Here is a 22375-nt window from a genome sequence, read left to right as displayed (position 1 = left end):
TATTACCGTACAGCTTACAGCTCTGTGGATTTTGAACAAGAAAATAGTAGCTACATAACCTCAATTTACTGATAATTTGTAAACAAATAACAAATTTCCTGTAAAAATCAGCCTTCCTGATATTATAAACAATGACATTCTATTACCAACTTAACGCTAAACTAGTTTAACTTAAACTGGATTAGTAAATGCACTGAGAAAACCGATTCAAGTTTAAACTTTCAGATTAACTTAATCGAGTTTAGCGATCTATACTGTGCAAGCGGCCCTTACAATAATAATATTCTGTCTTTCTAACTTGATCTTGTTCAACAGGAGTAGAGTCTTTTTGTATCATCATCCAATATACAATTTTGTATCCTTCAAGTCTAATCAATAATGGTTAGCCTATACATTATTTGACTATATAAATAAATATTGACAAGATTACATCAATGAAGTTCCAGGAGGCCTATTCATGTATAACACTATTGATTAAAACCATTCTACATTAAACATAATCTACTCTGTTTTCTAGTTCTGCAATGCATTTCATCATCTAGTTGCAATAACATGATATGATTATTCATACTTAATGAATGAGATATTAATTAACAACATTTGATTGTATTAGAATTCCTGCTATTTAATTAATGGTAGATTCTGTTGTTAATCAATTAAAGTATTTGTATACTTGAATGTAGATTCTAGAGAGAATACTAGAATTATAGCATCCAAGTCATGAAATTTATTGTCTATTATTATGTAGACTAAGGTGTATAATTTTATGATTCTAGGATGACTTACATATCGCACCCCCAGAACAAGAGTATCGTAACTCAAAAAAATCTATTTTTGAGTTAGATGCACCATCGGATTCAGAAGGTTCAACTCTATACTGTGCAAAAGTATCGTAACTCAAAACCTCATATAACATCTGTTATTAAGAAAAAAATACTATTGCATGATTGAGATATCATCGATCAACGTGGAGCAATAGTATCCTATTTTGAGTTGGGTTAGTCTTGAATAGAGAAACATGCTTGTAGAATGCAATACTATCGTAACTCAAAATCCGATAGTCTTGCATGATGACATGTGTTTGTGTTTCCCCATGTTCTCATAGTTACGATGCTTGATTGGTGGCTTGGTTCTGTTTGTAAAGGTGAGGTTAAGTTGTAAAGCTAGGTTAATCTTCACACGTGCAGAATAACTATTTATTATTCTAATTTGAACGAGTAGTGAATTACATTATTTATCATAAAAATATTGGAATTATGGAATTTTATTCCCGTGGCATTAAGATACGTAACTTAGCCATTAAAGTGGCAGAATCGGATTTTAGAGATGATGGAAAAAGTGATTGTTTTGAATCTAATATTGAAGCTCCAGTTACCTACATGGAATTAACATCAGTCAACAAGAACTTGAGTGATGAACAAACTTCAACAATAACAATGGTAAGTATAATTCACGTATTTGATTTATTTGATAGATTTAATTTATTTCACTAAGTTTTGCTATTATTACAAAATCTAGCACTTTGCCTACTGCTTGAAATTGAACAAGCTTAGGCAACATTACCTAAGCAATCTATGTGTTGGAAATAAACTTAATTACTTTGTAAATGAATGACAATTATTGATGTTTAAGAGTTGAAAACATTTATTTGAATTCAATAGCTGGACTCACTGTTATTTATATATTTAACAAGAATGAATTAACACAATAATAAATAGCCTAATCTATAGGCTACCTACAATAACAAATTTTAATAACTTCATTGTGTACATGAATGATTGAAGAACCATAGGTAAACTAATTTACAAAATTATTTTCTTATTTGTACTAAATACAATACAAATCAATAAGGTTTGGTTCCTTCAATATATTCAAAGGAACATCACTTGCTTCTTATTAGTACTGTATTGTGATACCGTACCTTGTCCTGATTAATCATGGGAAAATTTTTGTCTTTTGCTTACAGTATACTGAAAGACAAGCTGAATGTGTGACTAATTTATCAGGAGATGTATCTACTACAGAAAGAGACAAAAAAACTGCTGATTTGGAAGGATTAAAATCTGCATTCATTGTAAGTCAAACTTATCATTTTGATTTTCATATCAATAATGTTCACAAAATTACTTTTCTTACAAACACAATTCATTTAGAGTCTACTGATGAAGATAACCTGTCATGTAATCAAAAAATAATCATTATTTCTAAAACTATTTTCATTTCCCAACAGAGTTTTCACACAATTTTAATTATGGTGTGCCTTTTGATTGTTGCAACTTATTTATTGGTGTGATACTGTGTGAAGTTTACCATCAATTAACTAAACACGAGTAGTAATTAAAGTATATTTATTGTTACAGGCTCCAATAAAAGATATTGTAATGGCAGGCCATAATAGTGAATGCAACCAAAAGAGTGTTCCTCATACATCAGAAGATGAATCTGCATCATTCGAAGCGGAAATAAATAGAAGAGCTACTGATAGTTTGGGAGGATTCATTTCTCAAGCTCAAAACACTCTTACATACAACAAACCAAACTTTGTGAGTAAAATATTTCATTATCATTATGAAAATGCCAGATACTTCTGTTAGTTTTACAGGAACGTAATTAATTTGGATTCAGAAGGAATAGAAGCTGATCCTTTGAAAAGAATTTTTGCTTTTATTACTGTTCAAACATTTGTTCTCAAAATCAATCTTTGTACGGTACCGTTTTAATTTTTCCAATTTTTTTTTTGTGTTCTATGGTATGAAATGTATAAAATTTGAATCTCTTGTTCAATATATTTACAGGACTCAATGAATGACACCTCAGCTTCTTCAGAAGACTATGACAGTGACAGAGACCCCGAGTGGATGCCCAATTTATTGGAAGATGGACCTCATTCCTTCTGTGAAGCTCCAAAAACAAGTGATGAGAATGTAAGTAGGAAATTATCATTGTAAACACCAACACTCAACTATTCTATTAATTTCACAGATAGTTCATTGGTATATATTCATAATCTCATTCAAGAAAATTAAAAAAATCTGGGAGATGAAAAACAGGCTTTGCCTTTATTATTATATTTTATATTTTTGTTACAGTATTCTATGCATGATACTCCTTCAGCTGAGATTGACAGAAATATGACTAATGAATTGAGGGCAAATCTATCAGAAACTGAACCAGAAGGTGAAAATAACAGCCAAATAGCTGACGGTTTGGAAGGTCTACAGCAACCTCATACATCTATCGAAGCTGATCTCTCTGATGAAACATGTGATGGTGAGACCTTTTTTGTTATTAGTTTTATTCTATTTTGCCTGATAATTTTCATTACATTTTGTTCCAATTAATTGTAGGACAATAAAACTCACAAATAACAGTTATTATTTTAATTGAAATTCATAATAGGCCTATATCTTTTGAAGCTATTAGTCTGCTCTGATTTCTATTCATCAAAATCACTGCCGCCATCCTGAACGACTATTAATTAGTTTTAATAATTGCATGTAGAATGAATTGGTTATTTATCCCTTCCTTAACCGCATTTTAGTTCAATAATTAACACCTTATCAAGACTCTATTTCTTCTTTAATTTTAATTATTATGTTTATTATAATTTTTGCTTTCTCAATAATAATTATCATCTTAGTTTTCTTATTCTCTTACTTGTAGATCATTAATGATTAACAAAAAATCAGCATAATTCAGTTTTATTCAAACATTATTTTAATTTAAGTTGTTAGGTCACAAACACTATGGACTGCTTTCGGATGGATGACCAGAATGTGACCAAGGCGAGTGGAACCTACCCTACTGGTAGCTCCCCACAAGAAAGCCATAAGCATATTTTTATTTAAGTTGTGCATAATATTGTACTGAAATGGCAATTGCTGAAAAAACCCTTCAGGTTAAGCAGGACCTAACATTGTAATCATCTATTTCCAATATAATTGATTGATTGGCTACCTCAAACTTTACATTTATGTTTCTTGTCTGTTACAGAAACTACAAGCAAAAAGAGGAGTCGGAAACGAGTACGAAATTCTTCACAATGGCAAAGAAACATCAAGAAAGCAAAATGCAATCGTGGTGAGCAGTACATTAATAGTTCCGGACAGATAGTGGAAGCTAGGACATTAAAACAGCCATGTGGAGAAAAGTGCAGGCAAAAATGTACAAGCAGAATTACTGAAGGAGAACGAGAATCAATTTTGAAAAGTTTTTGGGGTTTAGGAGACATTTCACGGCAGCGAGATTTCATTGTGAAAAATATGACTGAGATTGTTCCGAAATATCAGTATAAAAAAACTGAAACTGGAAGGAATAATAATTATGCATTCTATTTGGAGGTTGACAGACAAAGGAAGAAGGTTTGTAAATTATTTTTCCTATCAACACTCAGCATAACAGACCAGATGGTCAAAACTGCTCTGAAGAAACTCAATGGAGAAGGAACGGTTGAAAATGATAATAGAGGAAAGCAATCGAAATCTAAAATTGACCCAAATATTAAAGAAGACATACGAAATCATATAAAAAGTATTGATAAAGTTGAGTCACATTACTTAAGAGCCCAAACGAGCAGAGAGTACATTGATGGCAGTTTAACTCTTACAAAACTATATGAATTATACAAAACAAAATGTGAAGAAGAAGGAAAAGAGTGTGGAAAGTTTCACTTGTATTGCACTATCTTCAATACAGAATTCAACATTGGTCTGTTCAAACCAAAGAAGGATCAGTGCAATACATGTGAATCCTTCAAGAATAGTGATTCACTAAGAAAAGAAGAGTTGAAGAGCTCACATGAGCAACACATTTTTGAAAAAGTGAGTTCACGCGAAGAGAAAAAGAAAGATATTGAAAAAGGAAGAGAAAATAAAGGCATTGACGTCCTTTGTTTTGATTTGCAAGCAGTTTTAAACTGTCCTTGTGGTGATATCAATGCTTTCTACTATAAGAGAAAACTAAGTTGTTATAACCTCACTGTCTACAATGCTGTGAGTAAAGAAGGACACTGCTACTTTTGGGACGAAACCATTGCTCAGAGGGGGGCCAATGAAATAGGAACATGCCTTTACAAGCATATTAAAAGTCACTGCCAAGGCAACGAAATTATTCTGTATTCAGACAATTGTTTTGGGCAGAATAAAAACAAATATTTCACTTCATTGATGCTGCACATTGTTAGGAATGAGAACATTGAGAAAATAACTCATAAATTTTTAATTTCTGGACACTCTCAGAATGAAGGTGATTCTATGCACGCATGCATTGAGAAGGAGAAGCAACGAGTGCTCAGAGGCTCTCCAATTTTCATACCTGCTCAATGGACGCCTGTAATTTCATTGGCAAAAAAAACTGGAAAACCGTACAGGGTCACCGAGTTGGCAACCAATGAAGTTTTCGATTTAAAAAAACTGTCATCCACAATGGGCAATAATTTTATCACAACTGTAGAAAGAGAAAGAGTAATGTGGACAGATATAAAAATAATTGAGTACAGAAAAAACAGCCCCTATAGCTTCTTCGTGAAACTAAGCTACAAAGATGAAGCTTTCAAAGAAGTATGTATCCATGGAAGGAAAAAATCTATGAATCTGACATCAGTTGCACTGTCGCCAGCCTATAAGGTCCCGCCATCAATAAGTGAGCAGAAGAAGAGGGATCTTGTAGCTTTGTGTAGGGAAAATCTGATTCCAGCCATTTATCACGAGTATTATAGTGAGCTGAGGTCAAACTAATTTAAATTCAGAGAATAATAATACTCTAATCATTTATTTATTTGCTTGTAAATAAAGAAAAATTCACATTCATTCATGATTTTCTACCGTGTTTCTTTAGCTCAACTCAAAAATATTAGTCCAATACTTGATGCAATAGTATCGTAACTCAAAATTTCTAATTTAAATACTATTTTTAGCCATCTACATTTTGGAAATTAAATTTTTAACTCATCCAATGTTTTCTTTATTATTTTCAACATAATATATATATATATATATATATATATATATATATATATATATATATATATATATATATATATACTAAGGGCCGAATTCACCAAAACGAAAACTTTCTTCGAGCGCCAGTTGATTCTAAATAAACAAAAAATCATATTATAAACTAATTAAAAACCATGTGACTTAGAACCAACTGCCGCTCAAACCTAATTTTCGTTTTTGGTGAATTTGGGCCTAATTCGGCGACACCAGCAAAACCATAGTTTGAGTGCTGGTAACGAGTACTTAAACAGAAAACGATATTATTACTTCTCTTAGAAAAATTATGATTTAACATCGTAAGCTAAATTTAATTTAGTAACATAATTGATTGTAGCCCTCTTGAATAATCTAGTAGCATCATGTTTACTAGTAGCCCAGTCAACGAATGCTGTTGAAAGCTGTTATTTCAACAATTTTACACTTTTAAGAGCGTATATCTCAAAAACTGTTGGAGATATCACAAATCACCACAGAACAAATATTGTAGAGAATTTATCAAGCATCATTTCTGAATAGTTAGTCAAGTCGATTGAACGCACTTTTCTCAAGATATGAGTGTGTAAGCAAAACATTGAAAAATGCAACTTTTAAACCACCCACATCCCTTTAGCACAAGGGGTAGGGATGGGGACTTTTGATATGTTCACCCCGTAACTGGTCCCAACAAAGCTGCAAAGTCAAAAATTGTGTTCAAAAACATTCTTTACAAATTCCATTTCTCTCCAAAACCATCAACAAGTATAACATTGTTTTTAAACAACTTTAAATCAACAAAAATTGTAAATGATCTTTCTACCATTTTAGAACACCTAGCCTTGCCTTGACTTTGAACTCAACACCAGGGAGAGCTAGCCTCTCTAGCTACTCACTCCTCTACCTAAATATCAAGCCTCTCCAACTACCTACTCATCTATTCACTTCCTCCTCCGCCATTTTCTCTTTGGTAGACAGTAGTTTTTAACAAACAAGTGAAGATGTGGCTGGTAAAGCCACGAAACCTGGTTCTGTATATAATATTATATTCATAGATATTTTTCAATTCAAATCTGTCGTTATCTATTAAATACTAATAATACAAATATGATATTACAATATGATGGTGTGGCAGCCTATTGATTGAAGTCAAAGTTCAGAATGATCTGGTTGAAGAATATTGCTTCATATATTAATACTTAATGTGAATTAGTTCCAAAATTAGTTTCGATGAAATAATATTAGCAATTGAAATGATCTAACATAATAACAACTGCTTTGCCATCCAATCAACTTTGTTAGATGAATTTTATAACTTACAGAACGTTATAAATTTTATAACGTATGCCAGCAACAGAAACTTTTCAAGGTTGGATTAGAGTATGCCTTGCTATTTGATCAATTTAATTGAGAATAATCAATCGTAATTAAATCTCATTGCTAGAAACTGGGAATTAAATAGTTCCTCCTAACATAGAAAGATGCTAAATGATACAAATTCATGATTCAACTTTTGAAATGAATTATATTATTTGTAGGAGACTGAGAGAAGCGCGGTCACGGCTTCACCATCTTCAAGAACTTTTGAGTTTTGTGGAGAAGCTGAGAGACTCTGGTAAGCCCGTTCCTGAGAGAATTCTAGCATTGCTCAACAATGCCAGTGGATTCTCGGATGAAGACTGTATGCCTCTGATGGACATGTGAGTAATGGCTTATATGAGTACATTATTGTTCCTATATATCTCTGTTTTATGCATGGGCATAATGGTGGCTGACGACTAGAAATTAAGTAAATAGAATAATATTGTTTTTCTTATATTAATTTCATAATTTTTATCCAGACCTGGACTTGAAAAATAATTTCTTGCAAGCTATATCATGTCTAAATCATTACTACTACTTTGGTACCCCGGCTATTTATTATTATTATTTCAGTTTTTTTTTCTTATAAAAATATAATGTAAAACTTGACTCCTCCAGTCAAACTTTCTTTAGAAGGTTTTGGAGAATTTATATTTCGTCTTGTGTATGATTTTTCCACTGTAAAGGAAATTGCTTTGTTTATTATTCTTAAGTTTTTGTTTATAAGATTTCTTTTCATAAGTGTATTTCCATTTTTGTTTGTTATATTTTCTGCAATAAACTCCCTTCTTCTGGGGGGGGGGGAGGTACCAGGACGAAGGAAAAAGGAAAGGAAAAAATATTATTATTATTATTATTATTCTGCTGGTATGCTTCTTCACAACCAGATGGTTGGTCTTTAGAGTGCTTACGGATCCAAGTCAAGTAAGCGCACTTTACTATTGAGTTTGTTGACTGATGAATATAGTTCGTATTATTATTATTATTATTATTATTATTATTATATTATTATTATTATTATTATTATTATTATTCAAAACGTTTAGAAAATAAAACAGACTTTAGAAAATAGAACGTTCAGATAGAACAGACTAAATAGCTGGAGAGCAAGAGTGTTATTGACAGCAATAACTAGTATGTTTTATAAGGCTGTGTTCCAGAACTTTCAAGAAGTTTATGGTTTCTGATTATGCAAATACTCTCAAAACTTTCAATGGATTGAGTGATTTTCATTAAGACCAAACAAGAAGACAAACAGTTTACTCAATAGCTAACAGAATGAAATGTGTGCCCAACAGGATGCAAAACAAATCAAGGTTTTTTTTTTAATTACATCATTCACATAACAAATTCCCTTACACAGTTAACCTTCCGGCAGTCGCGCTGTTGTAAAAAGTACACCAGTGTCAATTTTCTTGCTGCACAAAACTATTGAATGGGGTGGTGTCAGTGAATGAGTCACCTATGCATTCCAAAACTTTCCCCCATCACTCCACTGAGTTGCAGTATCAACCGAGCAATGGATCAGTCTTTAGGTGTCATTTAGTCACGACAGTGCATAAGTCGCACGTTAGTGCATAAGTTAGGAAAAGCCTGTATACGGGGACTGAAAACGAACCACTAACTCAGAATTTATGGCTTTGATTGATGTACATTATTGGGCTATGAAATGGTAATCATCCAAATGTTCATAGGCGTAAACTAATCCAAGAAGATGTAATAAGTAATTTTACAATTAATATGTTTTGACAGTAAACAGAGTACATAACACTTGGAAAATTGGATGTTTTACAAAATACAACACGCGACTGCTCGTGTGATTGAGTAGGGCGTGACTACCGGAAGGTTAATATTACAGAGCATTGAATATTGAATATATTACTGTTCGCTTCAGAAAATATCTATAAACAGGAGTGAAATACATGCAAAACTCAGCTACAAATGCTTATAAAATAAACTCGAACAATAAACTTGCTTAAAAATAGCTCAATAGTTGTTCAAACAACGGAACTTTGAAAATTTGTTACTCGTGGGACTTTGATCCGTCGAGAGTTAAGAGAGAATTTATCAAAGATGTGATGCTTAGCCAAATCAAGAGACTGAAAATTTGTTCCACATAATTATGCTCTACGGTATCTTTACGTTTGTGTCAGTCTATGTTCCATTCAAGATTCAAATGGTGTAACTTTTTGATCTAATAGGTCAGAGAACAACTTCCAGGATTTGTATCAGGAAGTAGCAGCAGCTGTGGCCAGTGACAAACAGAGGCAACCTGTCAAACCAAATAACACGGTTAGTTTTTACTTTCCTTGCCCTATTACCATAGGTAAGGAAAGTATTGCTTTCCAAAAAAATTAAGGTTCCCCCAATTACTAAATTTCTATACGTTTCAAGGTCCCCTGAGTCCAAAAAAGTGGTTTTTGGGTATTGGTCAGGTTTTTGAGTGTGTGTGTGTGTGTGTGTGTGTGTGTGGTGTGTGTGTGTGTGTGTGTGTGTGTGTGTGTGTGTGGTGTGTGTGTGTGTGGTGTGTGTGTGTGTGGTGTGTGTGTGTGTGTGTGTGTGTGTGTGTGTGTGTGTGTGTGTGTGTGTGTGTGTGTGTGTGTGGTGTGTGTGTGTGTGTGTGTGTGTGTGTGGTGTGTGTGTGTGTGTATGAGTTTATGTGTGTCTGTGTACACGATATCTCATCTCCCAATTAACGGAATTACTTGAAATTTGGAACTTAAGATCCTTACAATATAAGGATCCGACACGAATTTCGATCAAATACAATTCAAGATGGCGGCTAAAATGGCGAAGATGTTGTCAAAAACAGGCTTTTTCTCGAAAACGGCTGCAACGATTTTGATCAAATGTATACCTGAAATAGTCATTGATAAGCTCTATCAACTGCCACAAGTCCCATATCTGTAAAAATTTCAGGAGCTCCGCCCCATCTATGCAAAGTTTGATTCTAGATTCCCAATTATCAGGCTTGAGATACAATCTAAACAAAAAATTTCATGTTGAAAAGATTGAGCATGAAGATCTCAACAATTAATGTTCAGTAACATTTTCACCTAAAATTGAAAATTAGCTCGAAATTCGAGAAAATGTTATTATTTCAATTGCAAACTGTTGGCAACTGTTGATTCCATTGAATGATTCACTATGAAGAGATAGCAGACCTCGTGTGACTCCACACCTGTCCTGTCACCAGCTGGCTCAGATCTTTGAATAGTAGACTTGAGATGCGCGTGAACACTAGCGTCAGGTGATCATTTTTCATAACGGCAATAGCCCAGTCAATAAAGGTTTTGTGTCGGAACTAATTAGTGAAAAGCTGAAACTTTACCCAATGTTATATTGGTATAAGAGAAGTTTGTACACAAAAGTCCCCAAAGTTCCCCCTCTTGCTTCTCCCCCCACCCGCCTTTGAAGTTGGAAAAAACAGGTAGTTACTAAAAACGCGATATCTCAGGTACCAATCATCGGATAGAGTTGATTTTTTTTTCAAATGGTTGGTAATATAATAGTCTAAAATAATGATTCTATTCACTTTCACGATAAACCCAACAGTTATCCTGATAAAAATAAATATATCTAAAAAAATTGCATTTTTACAACTAAATTTTTTATTATTTCTCAATTAACTTTCTTGTATGCCATTTTATCGAGAAAAGCCTCCAACAAAGGTTATAGATCTATTCTGTCTCAATCCAACGATGTATAATTTAGCATACCAACGATAAGAAATATTGCGTTAGGAGGGAGAATAGCAACGCGCTACGCTTTGACGCGACCCTTCATTATCATCATTATTATTGCATGTTATATGATTAAGACATTCACTCGGACGGAAAATCTTTCTTCAGTTGTTTTATAGTATTTTTGGGCGCTTAGCTCAAATTTGATACTACCAAGCTCATTAAACCATGAAGAAGGGGGGTAGAGGGGGTCCCTCAACCCCCAAAATTAGATCTCAGTGTTTGGCAGTAGAAGCATTACAAAAGCATATAAAGAGAGCCAGTTTTGGTTCGGGGGATTATTCCTAACCCTCATTTAGGGTTGTTCCATCATCCACCACCTATGGACCCGCCGTGTCCCGGACTGGCTCAAACCGGCAGGTGTCAAACACCATCACGGACCGCCCACCCACCACTTAAATTAATATTCACACTATATACAATAGTCATTCTCTCAAAATCACTCTCCCTCTTTTTCCTTCTCCTCCCCTCCTCCTCTTCTTTCTCTTCTCCTCCCCTCCTCCTCTTCTTCCTCTTCTCTTCTTCCTCCTCCTCCTCCTCATTTCCTTTTCTTCTTCTTCTTCTTCTTCTTCTTCTTCTTCTTCTTCTTCTTCTTCTTCTTCTTCTTCTTCTTCTTCTTCTTCTTCTTCTTCTTCTTCTTCTTCTTCTTCTTCTCTTCTTCTTCTTCTCTTCCTTCTTTTACTGTTCTTGACAATCCAATTCAATCTCGTGATCAATAATTTCATCAATATTAGGACTATTTTCGCAAGAAAGACCATCACAGTGCTCACACATGGCAGAGCAATCAAGTCCCACTTTCCGACACCCACAATATTTAAGACATGATGTCTTACAGCTACAAGACACAAGGTGCAGAAGGTCATCAGGTGCAAAGGGTTTGGTGCTTTGTACCGGTTTTAAACTTTTCTTGTGATCACCATTTTTCTTCACCATTTCCATCTTCCAGCCCCAATCTGTAGCATCCATTCTATTTCCAAGCCATGTCTGCACTTGCAAATACACTCTAAATATATGTTGATGTGCAGCTTCAGACGTTGGAGGAAGCTTAGCAAGATCAAAATTAGATCTGAGTTTTGATTTTCTTGCTAGTTTTGTAAACATGAAGTAACGTGCTTCATTGAGGCTTGTGTGCTTTTTCTGGCCATACAAATTCAGAATAAAATCTTCACCATTTCTTTTCAGTTCTTCTTTAGATGAATTTTCACAAATGAACACTGATGCTTGTCTTTGAGCTTCTTCTGATTTTTGAACAATTTCTAAAGATTTTATTTTTCCAAGGCCGAAAAAAGAATAAGTTGTATCACAGCCTGTTATTGCATAAGCAAATAGTAAAAGCTTCCTTGTATTTTTCACCTTATCTATTATCTTTGAAATGCTGTAGAACACTTTTCCATGCAATCTTCCTGTTATCTGTTTGCAGAAGTAGATTTCTTGATTCTCAGGGGCAAGAGCTATCAACAGTATCAACAAATCAGTGTCTGTACCATACAACATAACAGTTTTGTGTCTCTTCAGCTCCTCTATTCCAGTCGTCACAACTTAACATCAAAACTTAAAATCAAACTTACAACACAACTTAAAATCAAAATTGTCCTGATGGGTTCTACGAGTAACTCCAATGGTTGATGTACTGGGTTCATTTTGTTCATCTAGTGTCTTTATAGCTGCTTGAATACTCGAAGGTCTTGTGTATTGTTGCCTACATAACTTGTGTAATTTAATAGTACTCTTTCCTCGTAGTTTTTCATGTAAACTGTCTCTTCTTTTTTTGCTGGCTTCAGAAATAGCATTGATTCCATTCTTTACAACTACAATATTGTCATCTAGTTTGTTACCACAAATTAAACAATTTAAGTCCGATTCATCCATCACTAATTGTTTCAAACTTGTTTGGAGTAACAGGAGCACATCACGCCGAACTGATATTTCTACAAAACTATATTTTTGTGTGTAATCACTCAGAAGGAATCACAAATAAATAAATTCATAATCGAACTGTGTGAAAAAATTGTCACCATCAATGCACTAACTACGAAAAATCTACCACGTGTTTCACTATGAAAAATTACGAAAAATCTACCACGTGTTTCACTATGAAAAATTACGAAAAATCTACCATGTGCTTCACTACGAAAAATTACGAAAAATCTACCACGTGTTTCACTACGAAAAATTACGAAAAATCTACCACGTGCTTCACTACGAAAAATTACGAAAAATCTACCACGTGCTTCACAACGAAAAATTACGAAAAATCTACCACGTGCTTCACTACGAAAAGTCTACCACGCACGTCCGAACTTGGCAAACTTCCCTCTGAAACTGACATGAGGGATGAGAATGCCACTCATACGAGAATGCAAAGAACGAGTTTCTTTTCTTTATTTAGCAACAAATACAATATTGAGAGGAGCAACGTTAGCGCCGCACCCCTACTGCCCGGTCCAGCCATAATAATAGATGTCATCTATTTCTATGGGCCCAGCTCACCACTGTATTGTCAAAATGTAGCATACAAAATACTTAGTCTTTTGTATATAATATAGTTATATGTTATATAGTTATGCTATGAGCCTCACTCTGCATTTGTATCTTCAAAAATATCCATATTATGCATTCTATACAACATCTAGTCACAATGGTTCTCTTAAAATCTAACAATATAATTTTATGAACTTAAAGCCACATAAACAAGCTACTTTTCTATTGAACATAAAAACTATTCTATCAATCTGAACTATGAGTATTGAAGAATAAAATATAACTGAGAATCTCTCGTTTTTCAAATAGACGCATGGCTTGTGCGAGCTTGATGTGAGGGGACCGCGTAGCTCGTAGCGTAAAAGTGTAGCGCGTTGCTTTTTCCCCCTCCCAGAGCGACATTTCCGATTTTTTGTAAGCAAGATTTATATCGTTGGATTGAGAAAGAATAGATCTTAAACTTTCATTCAAAGTTTTTTTCGATAAAATTGCTTACAAATAAGTAAATTGGGAAACAAAAATGAGTCTAGTTGAAAAAAGTTCATTTTTTAGATGTTTTTGTTTATATCAGGATAACTATCATTTTTATCGTGAAAAAGCATAGACCCATTATTGTAGACCATTATATTAGCAACCTTTCTAAAAAAAATCAACTCTATTCGATGATTGGTTACTGAGATATCGAGCTTCTAGTAAACATCGACATTTTAACTTAAAAAGGTGGTGGGGGGGGAAGCAAGAGGGGTAGGGTCGGGGACTTTTGTAGGGGAACTTCTCTTATACTAATGTAACATTGGGCAAAGTTTCAGCTTTTTACTAATTAGTTCCGACAAATGCCTATTTTTTGCCTTCATTGACTGGGCTACAAGGAAAGTTGTGTGAGTGCGCCACATCAGATTTTTAGTTTAGAGCTTTAGACCAACCTGTAATAAATTGATACAGAATTTGAATAATTTTATTCAGTAATTTATTGAAAATTATCATGTATTTTGTTGTTCTTCAACTTGTAGTGGCTTCAATAAATATTATGAGAATAGGTGTAACGTGTAACAGATTATATGAAGGCCTGAGTTTGAAAACCAGACAAGCGCAATTTTTTGAGAAAATAGGTTTTTGTCTGATTCTTATACTACAGAAGCTGCCGAATCGATTGGTGTAAAAATCAGACATGTACAGTACCTAGTTTTGCCGCTAGATTGAGTTTACACTTGTATAAATCATATGTTAGCAAACCGATGAGTTTGAAAACCAGACATGTACTGGAAATGTCTTGTTTTCAAACTCATCGAGGTTAAATTTCCGCCTTTTTTTAGGTTATGTCACAAACAAGTTGTTTTGGTTGTTCGTTACTTTAGATTATCTTTATTGATTAAGTTTGAAGACTGAATATTGCAATATCTCAAGTCACTACAATTATCTTTATTGTCTTTATAATTATTTATTTTGAAATGGATTTGGATAATAATATCAGCATGGATGATAATGACAGAGATCCATATTCTATTCATAAAACACCACCTCCAGTCAAGTGCTCAGCTAAATTGTTTTAGAAGATACAAAAACAAATAAATAGTAAGGAAAGTAGATTCATAGTTTCCAATTAATATAGAAGTTTTGTCTATGAAGGACATACTGTAGAAGTCCACAACATAACTGACAAAAACATGACCCTTACAGAAAAATGTACAATTTTCATCAATAAAATAATTTTAATATAGATAAAAGAAATTCAAATCCACTCTAAGATGAAGCAATCATTTTTAAAATTCATAAATGCAATTACATACAATATTTTAAAGCAGAGCTTGTGCCAGAAAACTACCATGGATTCTATGAAAATTCAACTAGATTAGATGGTAGGCATATGTCTACTATGTAGACAATTCATCAGCATCAGAATAATATGATGAATGATGGGTCTATCCTATGATCAATCTCTATTTCTTCTGTACATAAAAGTTTAAAATGTTCAAATCATGTGTTAATCTCTCAAAATCCTGCCGAAAAATATGAGTTTGAAAACCAGATATCTCTATCAACTTTGAAGCCTCCCTGTTAATTAATTAAACGTTCAAAAAAGGTTATAGTGATGGAAAACGTACTACAATAATTACAAGAATGTAAAGTAAAATTTTTGGGGAATTGTTTGTGATGAGGAGTTTTTTTTTTTTTTTGATTTCCCAACAATTTAGTGTGTGGCACTTGTCTGGTTTTCAAACTCAGGCCTTCATATACATAATTATTTATTCGATTTGTTGTATTATTTTTCACATGCTAAACGTTATGTGATACATAAAATCAATAGTAAGTATTCTCATTTTGGTATTGACAAATTGAGGTTTTTACTGTCAGGTTTATTATCTGGTTCTATGAATAATTAAGATTGAATACTCGAGTTCAGCCTTAATTCTATTCAACTTTAAAGTAATTTTTCTTTATATTTTCATTTCAGACTGCAAAGCTTAGGGCTCGAACTCAGCAACTGGAAGAATGGATGAAGAAGGACGATTTGATGTCATCTATCAATACAGACATCAATTCACAAGCTGGTAAATATTTTTTACTATCTTGAATCTCAAATATTCAAATTGATAGACGAATTTTTAAGTGGAATAAATGAGCACTTTCGTATTAAAATAGGATTTTTGTTCAATGGAGAATTTAATTTTGGCCAATGACATAAATGTAATTTTTATCATTTATGTTTGACTATATCAAACTTTATTTTTGATTTTTGAGCCCACGTACGAGCAAGCATAATAAGGAAATCAGAGACCTTCACAATAACCTAGAAATTGTAAGCGAAATAAAATGGAGGAGATTACAATGGGTCGGGCACGTACTCAGAAGAGGAGAAGTGTCCAATTTGAAAAAAGTTTTAGCAACCTCCAACCCTCCAGGAAGAACACCATATGGGAGACCCAGACATAGATGGTCTCAACAGGCTTAAGCTGCGTACCGCCCTCGTTCCTCCATCGCACCGCAGTCGCTCCGCCCCCGCTCTGCAGTCGCAACCATCATGAACGTTACGGAAGATGTTAGCTCTTCTCGCGTTCCCCGGTCGTTCCACTCTTGCTCCCTGGTCGATCATCAATCGCTCTGCTGGAGTGACGTTCGGTTGCGGAGCTGAGCGAAAGTCTGTACGCACCTTAAGACTGACATGGAGAGGCTTGGAGCGACAGTAAAATATGCTGAGGAGCGAACTAAGTGGAGACAGTTTGTTGGTGCGGCGAAATATCAACTTAGATATAGATTGCCCTGGGAGTAAATAAGTAAGAGTAAATATGTTTGACTCTGAAAAGGACGAATGCTCTAGATAAAACCTAGGATAAATCGCTCATGATCTAGAATACCGTCGATGAGAAATTAAGTTGCTAATGTAACAGGTGGTGGTATCTATAACACTACCCCACACCTGACATCATTGTAACGGCTGGAGGTATCTATAACTCTACCCCACACCTGACATCATTGTAACGGTGGGAGGCCAGGGGGACTTTGTTAGCACCCCATTTTGTAACAAGAAAAAATATAATAATTGCTCTTAAAATCTCCACTCAACTATTAAACTGTTTAAATTATTTGAATCCACGGTTGGGAGATTTGGATGGATTCGTTCATGCGAATGCTAATATCTTCACTATTGTTTAACAACACCTGTTTTAGCAACTAAGTAACTTATCACGAGCCAGGAACGTCAAATAAAAGATTTTGGTAGAAATGCTACTGACATTAATTTATTAGTTGTATTCAAACATAGAATTATCGGTCATGTTTGAAATGTTGTTGCATCGAATCATAATCTTCACTGTCACCAATCCGGTTATTTTTATTCAATTACTTGTTTCAAAATTACAACATTAAAAAATGTAATTTCAAATAATATTTTCAAATTAAGACTTATCGCAATGATTCATAAATTATATTTAGACAAGAATTTGCTAACTCACTCTACAATAAATTTAGGGCTTCGGTGAATTTATCTGGTCAATCTATTCGAGCTTGATAAAATAATTTTGGCACTCACCATGGAATCGAAAATTTAACAAATAAATCGACACTCACGTTTACATTTTAACTACTATTTTCCAGACTACATGCTTTTAAATCATACAAAATAATAAATAATAAGGATATTTCTCATCTAAATAGGCCGAAGCTTAATTTAGAGGCCGAGACTTGTTCCGTGACTACATTTTCTCGCGGTGACGACTCGTTTAGAACTGCTGCTCTTCCACTCAAATTTTCCGATTTGCAAGAAAGCACGTGGAGCGGAGCGCCCGGCCTAATTTCAGGTTGTCTTGTGATCTGCCTTTCTAGAAAAAAAGCTATGATTATTATATTTTTCCACGAAACTATCTCCAATTTGTTTGTATTCTATTAAACAAGATATATAGTGTGATTAAAAAATATCTCACTAGAGTTTAAATCTTCTCTACTAGAGTAGATTCAATTTGGAATTAAGTGAATTACAATAACTTGTTCATGAAATAAGAAGAAATAATGGTTTTGCAGGTTTCAGTTATCAAGAAACTCCGACTACTACAACTTGGGGTGGCTCCCACTGCACCCAGGGCACTCTAGAGGACCATAACACACATTCGCCAGATTTTTCTAGGTAATTTCCATCATTGTTCTTATTATTTATCATTGCCATTAAACGTAATATTATTGGTACCAAATTATTAATTAAAATTAGTAGTTGGACTGTTAGTACCTAGTAATTCAATTTTGACTTTTTATTTCATCTGTACTGTTTTTTATTTATCGTTGAATCTTACAATTCACTCAGTTTAGTATTGAAATTGATTGCAGAATTCATTCTTTTATTTATTGTAATTCCAATACAATTTTTTTTTGTAATAACATAACTATATTATTTATATCAAAACTATTGCTGGAATAGGGCAATACAAATGAATTACAGCATTTAATTTGGATTTTCGTTTAATAATTGACCGAGCGAAGTGAGATCTAAGATTCAAGTCGACGGTTTGTCATTTCTCTTAATGTTTAAATGTTTATATTTTTATATGTTGCGCATTTACGGCGAAACGCGGTAATAGATTTTCATGAAATTTGACAGGTATGTTCCTTTTTAAATTGCGCGTCGACGTATGTATATACATGGTTTTTGGAAATTTTGCATTTCTAGGATAATATAAAAGGAAAAAGGAGCCAGCTGTGTAGACTATAAATTGCATGCCTCATTGAATGCAATTTTTATGCACTATTAAATAGGATGCAAAGAACTTATAACAGCTCGTCTGGGCGCCTAGATGTCTTCTGGTTTTCTCGCGCTAAATTCCGAAAAGCGTTATATGATAATTAAATCTTGTGTAAGCATGATCTGATCAAATAAATAGTTAGTGTATCAGTGTGGATGTGCTTATGGTTTGGGACGTCGTTATAACTGCGCGAGGTCTACTGTTCACAGAACTACTAGTAATTATATTATTCATGTTTGTTTGACTACAACAAAGATGCTTCCCTGGATATTTCTTGATAACAAAATCATGATTTTCATACACCAAATACCAAATATGTCTCAATTTTCATCCAGCAATAGTTTTATCCCATAAATGGCTTGAAGTTACTATGAAATCTTTTCACCTGATAAGAATATTCTGGAAAAGGAGAAGATTTTATCAAAATATTTACCAGTAGAAACATTGAATGTGGTAAATATAAAACAGAATCAGTAAACAAAAATTACGATTCCAATTTTTCTCTTGTAGTGATGGGGAAACTGAGAACGATGCAACCTTTATGCCAGTCATGAATAAGGCATCATCCGCACCAACTAGTCATAAAGAATCAACATCTTGCACCAATATTGCAAGGTAAGATTGAGCTATTTCATTATGTGACAAGTTTTTATCTACATATCAGCTTAAACTTTGACTAAGCGATATCCTCAGTTGTGGGTGGCCCTATTCAATAGCATGACTTGTAATAGCGACATTCAGATTTCGATTGTGCTACTCAACTAAAGTTATTTATTTAAAAAAATTATTAATACATTCAGTTTTCACGCAGAGAAAAACTAGTGAACCTTGATTCCTCTCCCGATTTTAGATACATCATAACAAAGTCCAAAATACGGTCAGGTTTTCAATTTCCACAAATTTCATTAATTTATCATCAGTACAAAAATATATGATTCAGCTATACAGGGTGTTTACGAACTACCTACCATTACTCTAGGGCATGGTTCCTGGGTAAAAAACATATCTAAATATATAAATTGTCCGCAAGTCTTCAGTTACTCCCACAGCGGCCATTTTCCTTTTTTCACTTATTTTTTTTCTAAATAATGGTTAAACATACGAAATTGGAACTTTGCACGATCATTTATAACAACTAGACAAAGCTAGAAAAAAAATTATGATAATTTTTCAAATCCATAAAACAAAATGGCGGCCATTTAAAATTTTGTTTCTTAAATAACTCAGAAACCATTGGATTTAAAAAACCTTTACAAAAATAACTTTTTTTAGTAAATTTAATTGCCTACCGTATTGATTGTTACCAGACTTTTTAAGATTGGACCAATATTAACTGAGATCAATCTTAAAAAATCTGGCACCAATCGATAGGCAATTAAATTTACTAAAAAAAGTTATTCTTGTAATGTTTATGTAAAACCAACGGTTTCTGAGTTATTTGAAGAACAAAATTTTAAATGGCCGCCATTTTGTTTTATGGATTTGAAAAATTATCATAATTTTTTTCTAGCTTTGTCTGGGTGTTAAAAATGATCGTGCAAAGTTTCAATTTCGTATGTTCAACCATTATTTTAGTGTTTTACCCTGTAGTACTTTCCTGTGTAATTCTGAATGATTGAATTATTTAGAAAAAAAATAAGTGAAAAAAGCAAAATGGCCGCTGTGTGAGTAACTGAAGACTTGCGGACAATTTAAATATGATTGTAGATGTATGGGTGTATACTATTGAATTACTACGTTTATATTTGAATGAGAATTTAATAATCTGACTCCAATAAATAAAACTACAAATCATACGGTACAATCATATTATTGGCAGGCCAGCTACAGGAAACTTTCGGTAAGCACGTGTTTTCGGTAGGAATTTACTGTCTTCTCGTGGAAGGTCTAATATCTATTAGCGGGAAAGGGAGGTGAAAGTTACAAAAATAGGAAAGAGAGTGGGAGTGTTAAGAGTGAGACAAAGAAGGGAGTTGTGAGGGGTGGAAATACTATGCAGGTATGTGTTGGTGCGACGGACTTGAAAGAAAGGAGCTTGGACAATGGTAACAGAATGGAAAGGAATAGGGGAGTGCAATGTTACTGGCCTGCGAGGGTTCAATATGCGAACAATAAGCAATACAAATACACACATGGAATACAAATATATATATAGTTTTTGAGTATAGGCTCTATCAGCAACACCACAATGATATTTAGATATGTTTTTTACTCAGGAACAATGCCATAGAGTATTTGGTAGGGAGATCGTAAACACCCTGTATAGATGTGTAAATATAGTGAAAATAATAAATCATTATAAATATGATGCAAATGAAAGTGAAACCAATCCCTTAATTATGGTTATGTTTGAGGTCGATATGTGGAAAAATATCGATTGTATAGATAGTTGCTCAATAATTGAGAAATTATGCGTGCTGTATCAATCAATGGTATCGAAATTTTATAAAAATTGTTGAAAATTCGATTTTGAAAACCAATTAAATTTTTGACTACAGAAATACTATTTACTTATTATAAATATTTTTCCCTTCGATCCCACTAATTATTAATAAAAATAATCTTATTGGCTCGAACTGAGTTTAGTAAAGGTGAGCGTTAATGTTTTTCAGGGAAGTGGGAATCGATTCAGCAAGTGTTTCTGGTGTTAATGGAGCATCTTCGGGGCCACCTCCTCAGAATACATGGAGTAAACAATCATCTGGTAGGTTTCATATCAATCAGATTCTTACTGTTGAAGAGAAGTGATATACATAACTAGCCGTCAGGCTCGCTTCGCTCGCCATATTCGTCTGGACCCCCGACTGGATCGTCCAAGAATGAGATCAGTAGGCTCGCTTCGCTCGCCTGCATTTTTCATTTGAGCATTTTTATCATATGTTAGGACGATCCAGTCGGGGGGCCAGACTAAACGGATATGGCGAGCGAAGCGAGTCTGACGGCTAGTAATATAATATTCCCAGGAATAGCTCTGATTGGAGTAGCAGTGCCCAATCGATTTTTCCGCTATAAATGCATTTCAATCTTCAACAACCTAACAAAGTCAACTCAACTTAATGCCAACCTGACAAAATTATTAATTTAGTTACCAGTTAACAACTGTTTCGAAGAGGTACTCTCTCTAGATTATAGTTCTTTATTAACATATGGTATGGACATTTTTCAATTATAATAAAGAGAATAAGAAGAATATACATGCTAAAAGACGAACTTTAAACCCTTAAAAACCACCCTTAGAGTTGAAATATTGCCAAAAGATTGCCAAAAGGGCCAACTGAACATACCTACCAAATTTGAACGTTTTTGGTCCGGTAGATTTTTAGTTCTGCGAGTGAGTGAGTGAGTGAGTCAGTCAGTCAGTCAGTCAGTCAGTGAGTGCAATTACGCTTTTATATATATATATTAATAATAAACCCAAATTTTATCATATCCTTCATAGAAAATTATAGGCCTACGAAGTAGAATAGAATAGAAAAAACGTTTATTGAATAAATAAGCTACCTTAAGCGAAGAACCTCAACGAGGCTGCTTGACAAGGTAGCATATACAAAACATGTAAATTCAAATATAAATATACATATATCAGTGA

At 33.8% G+C, this 22375-nt stretch overlaps 2 protein-coding genes across 2 annotated transcripts in view; both read left to right on the top strand.

The window, feature by feature from the left end:
• Positions 1–805: 805 nt before the first annotated feature.
• LOC120350146 lies at positions 806–6812 on the top strand. Its single transcript, XM_039422552.1, has 7 exons — positions 806–1439; positions 1967–2074; positions 2361–2543; positions 2796–2924; positions 3090–3270; positions 3994–4820; positions 6804–6812. The coding sequence occupies exons 1-7, from the start codon at positions 1257–1259 to the stop codon at positions 6810–6812; spliced, it is 1620 nt and encodes a 539-aa protein (XP_039278486.1). The 5' UTR covers positions 806–1256.
• Positions 6813–7384: 572 nt separating this feature from the next.
• LOC111052041 (pericentriolar material 1 protein) overlaps positions 7385–22375 on the top strand; it is a 51628-nt gene continuing 36637 nt past the window's right edge. The window contains exons 1-6 of the mRNA XM_039422550.1: positions 7385–7672; positions 9536–9626; positions 16011–16107; positions 18074–18176; positions 19297–19401; positions 21399–21490. Coding sequence (XP_039278484.1) covers positions 7461–7672; positions 9536–9626; positions 16011–16107; positions 18074–18176; positions 19297–19401; positions 21399–21490 — 700 coding nt within the window. The 5' untranslated portion in view covers positions 7385–7460. The remainder of the gene's footprint in view (positions 7673–9535; positions 9627–16010; positions 16108–18073; positions 18177–19296; positions 19402–21398; positions 21491–22375) is intronic.

Source organism: Nilaparvata lugens, chromosome 3 (assembly GCF_014356525.2).
Source record: "Nilaparvata lugens isolate BPH chromosome 3, ASM1435652v1, whole genome shotgun sequence".
NCBI lineage: Eukaryota > Metazoa > Arthropoda > Insecta > Hemiptera > Delphacidae > Nilaparvata > Nilaparvata lugens.
This window is presented reverse-complemented; position numbering and strand designations above follow the sequence as displayed.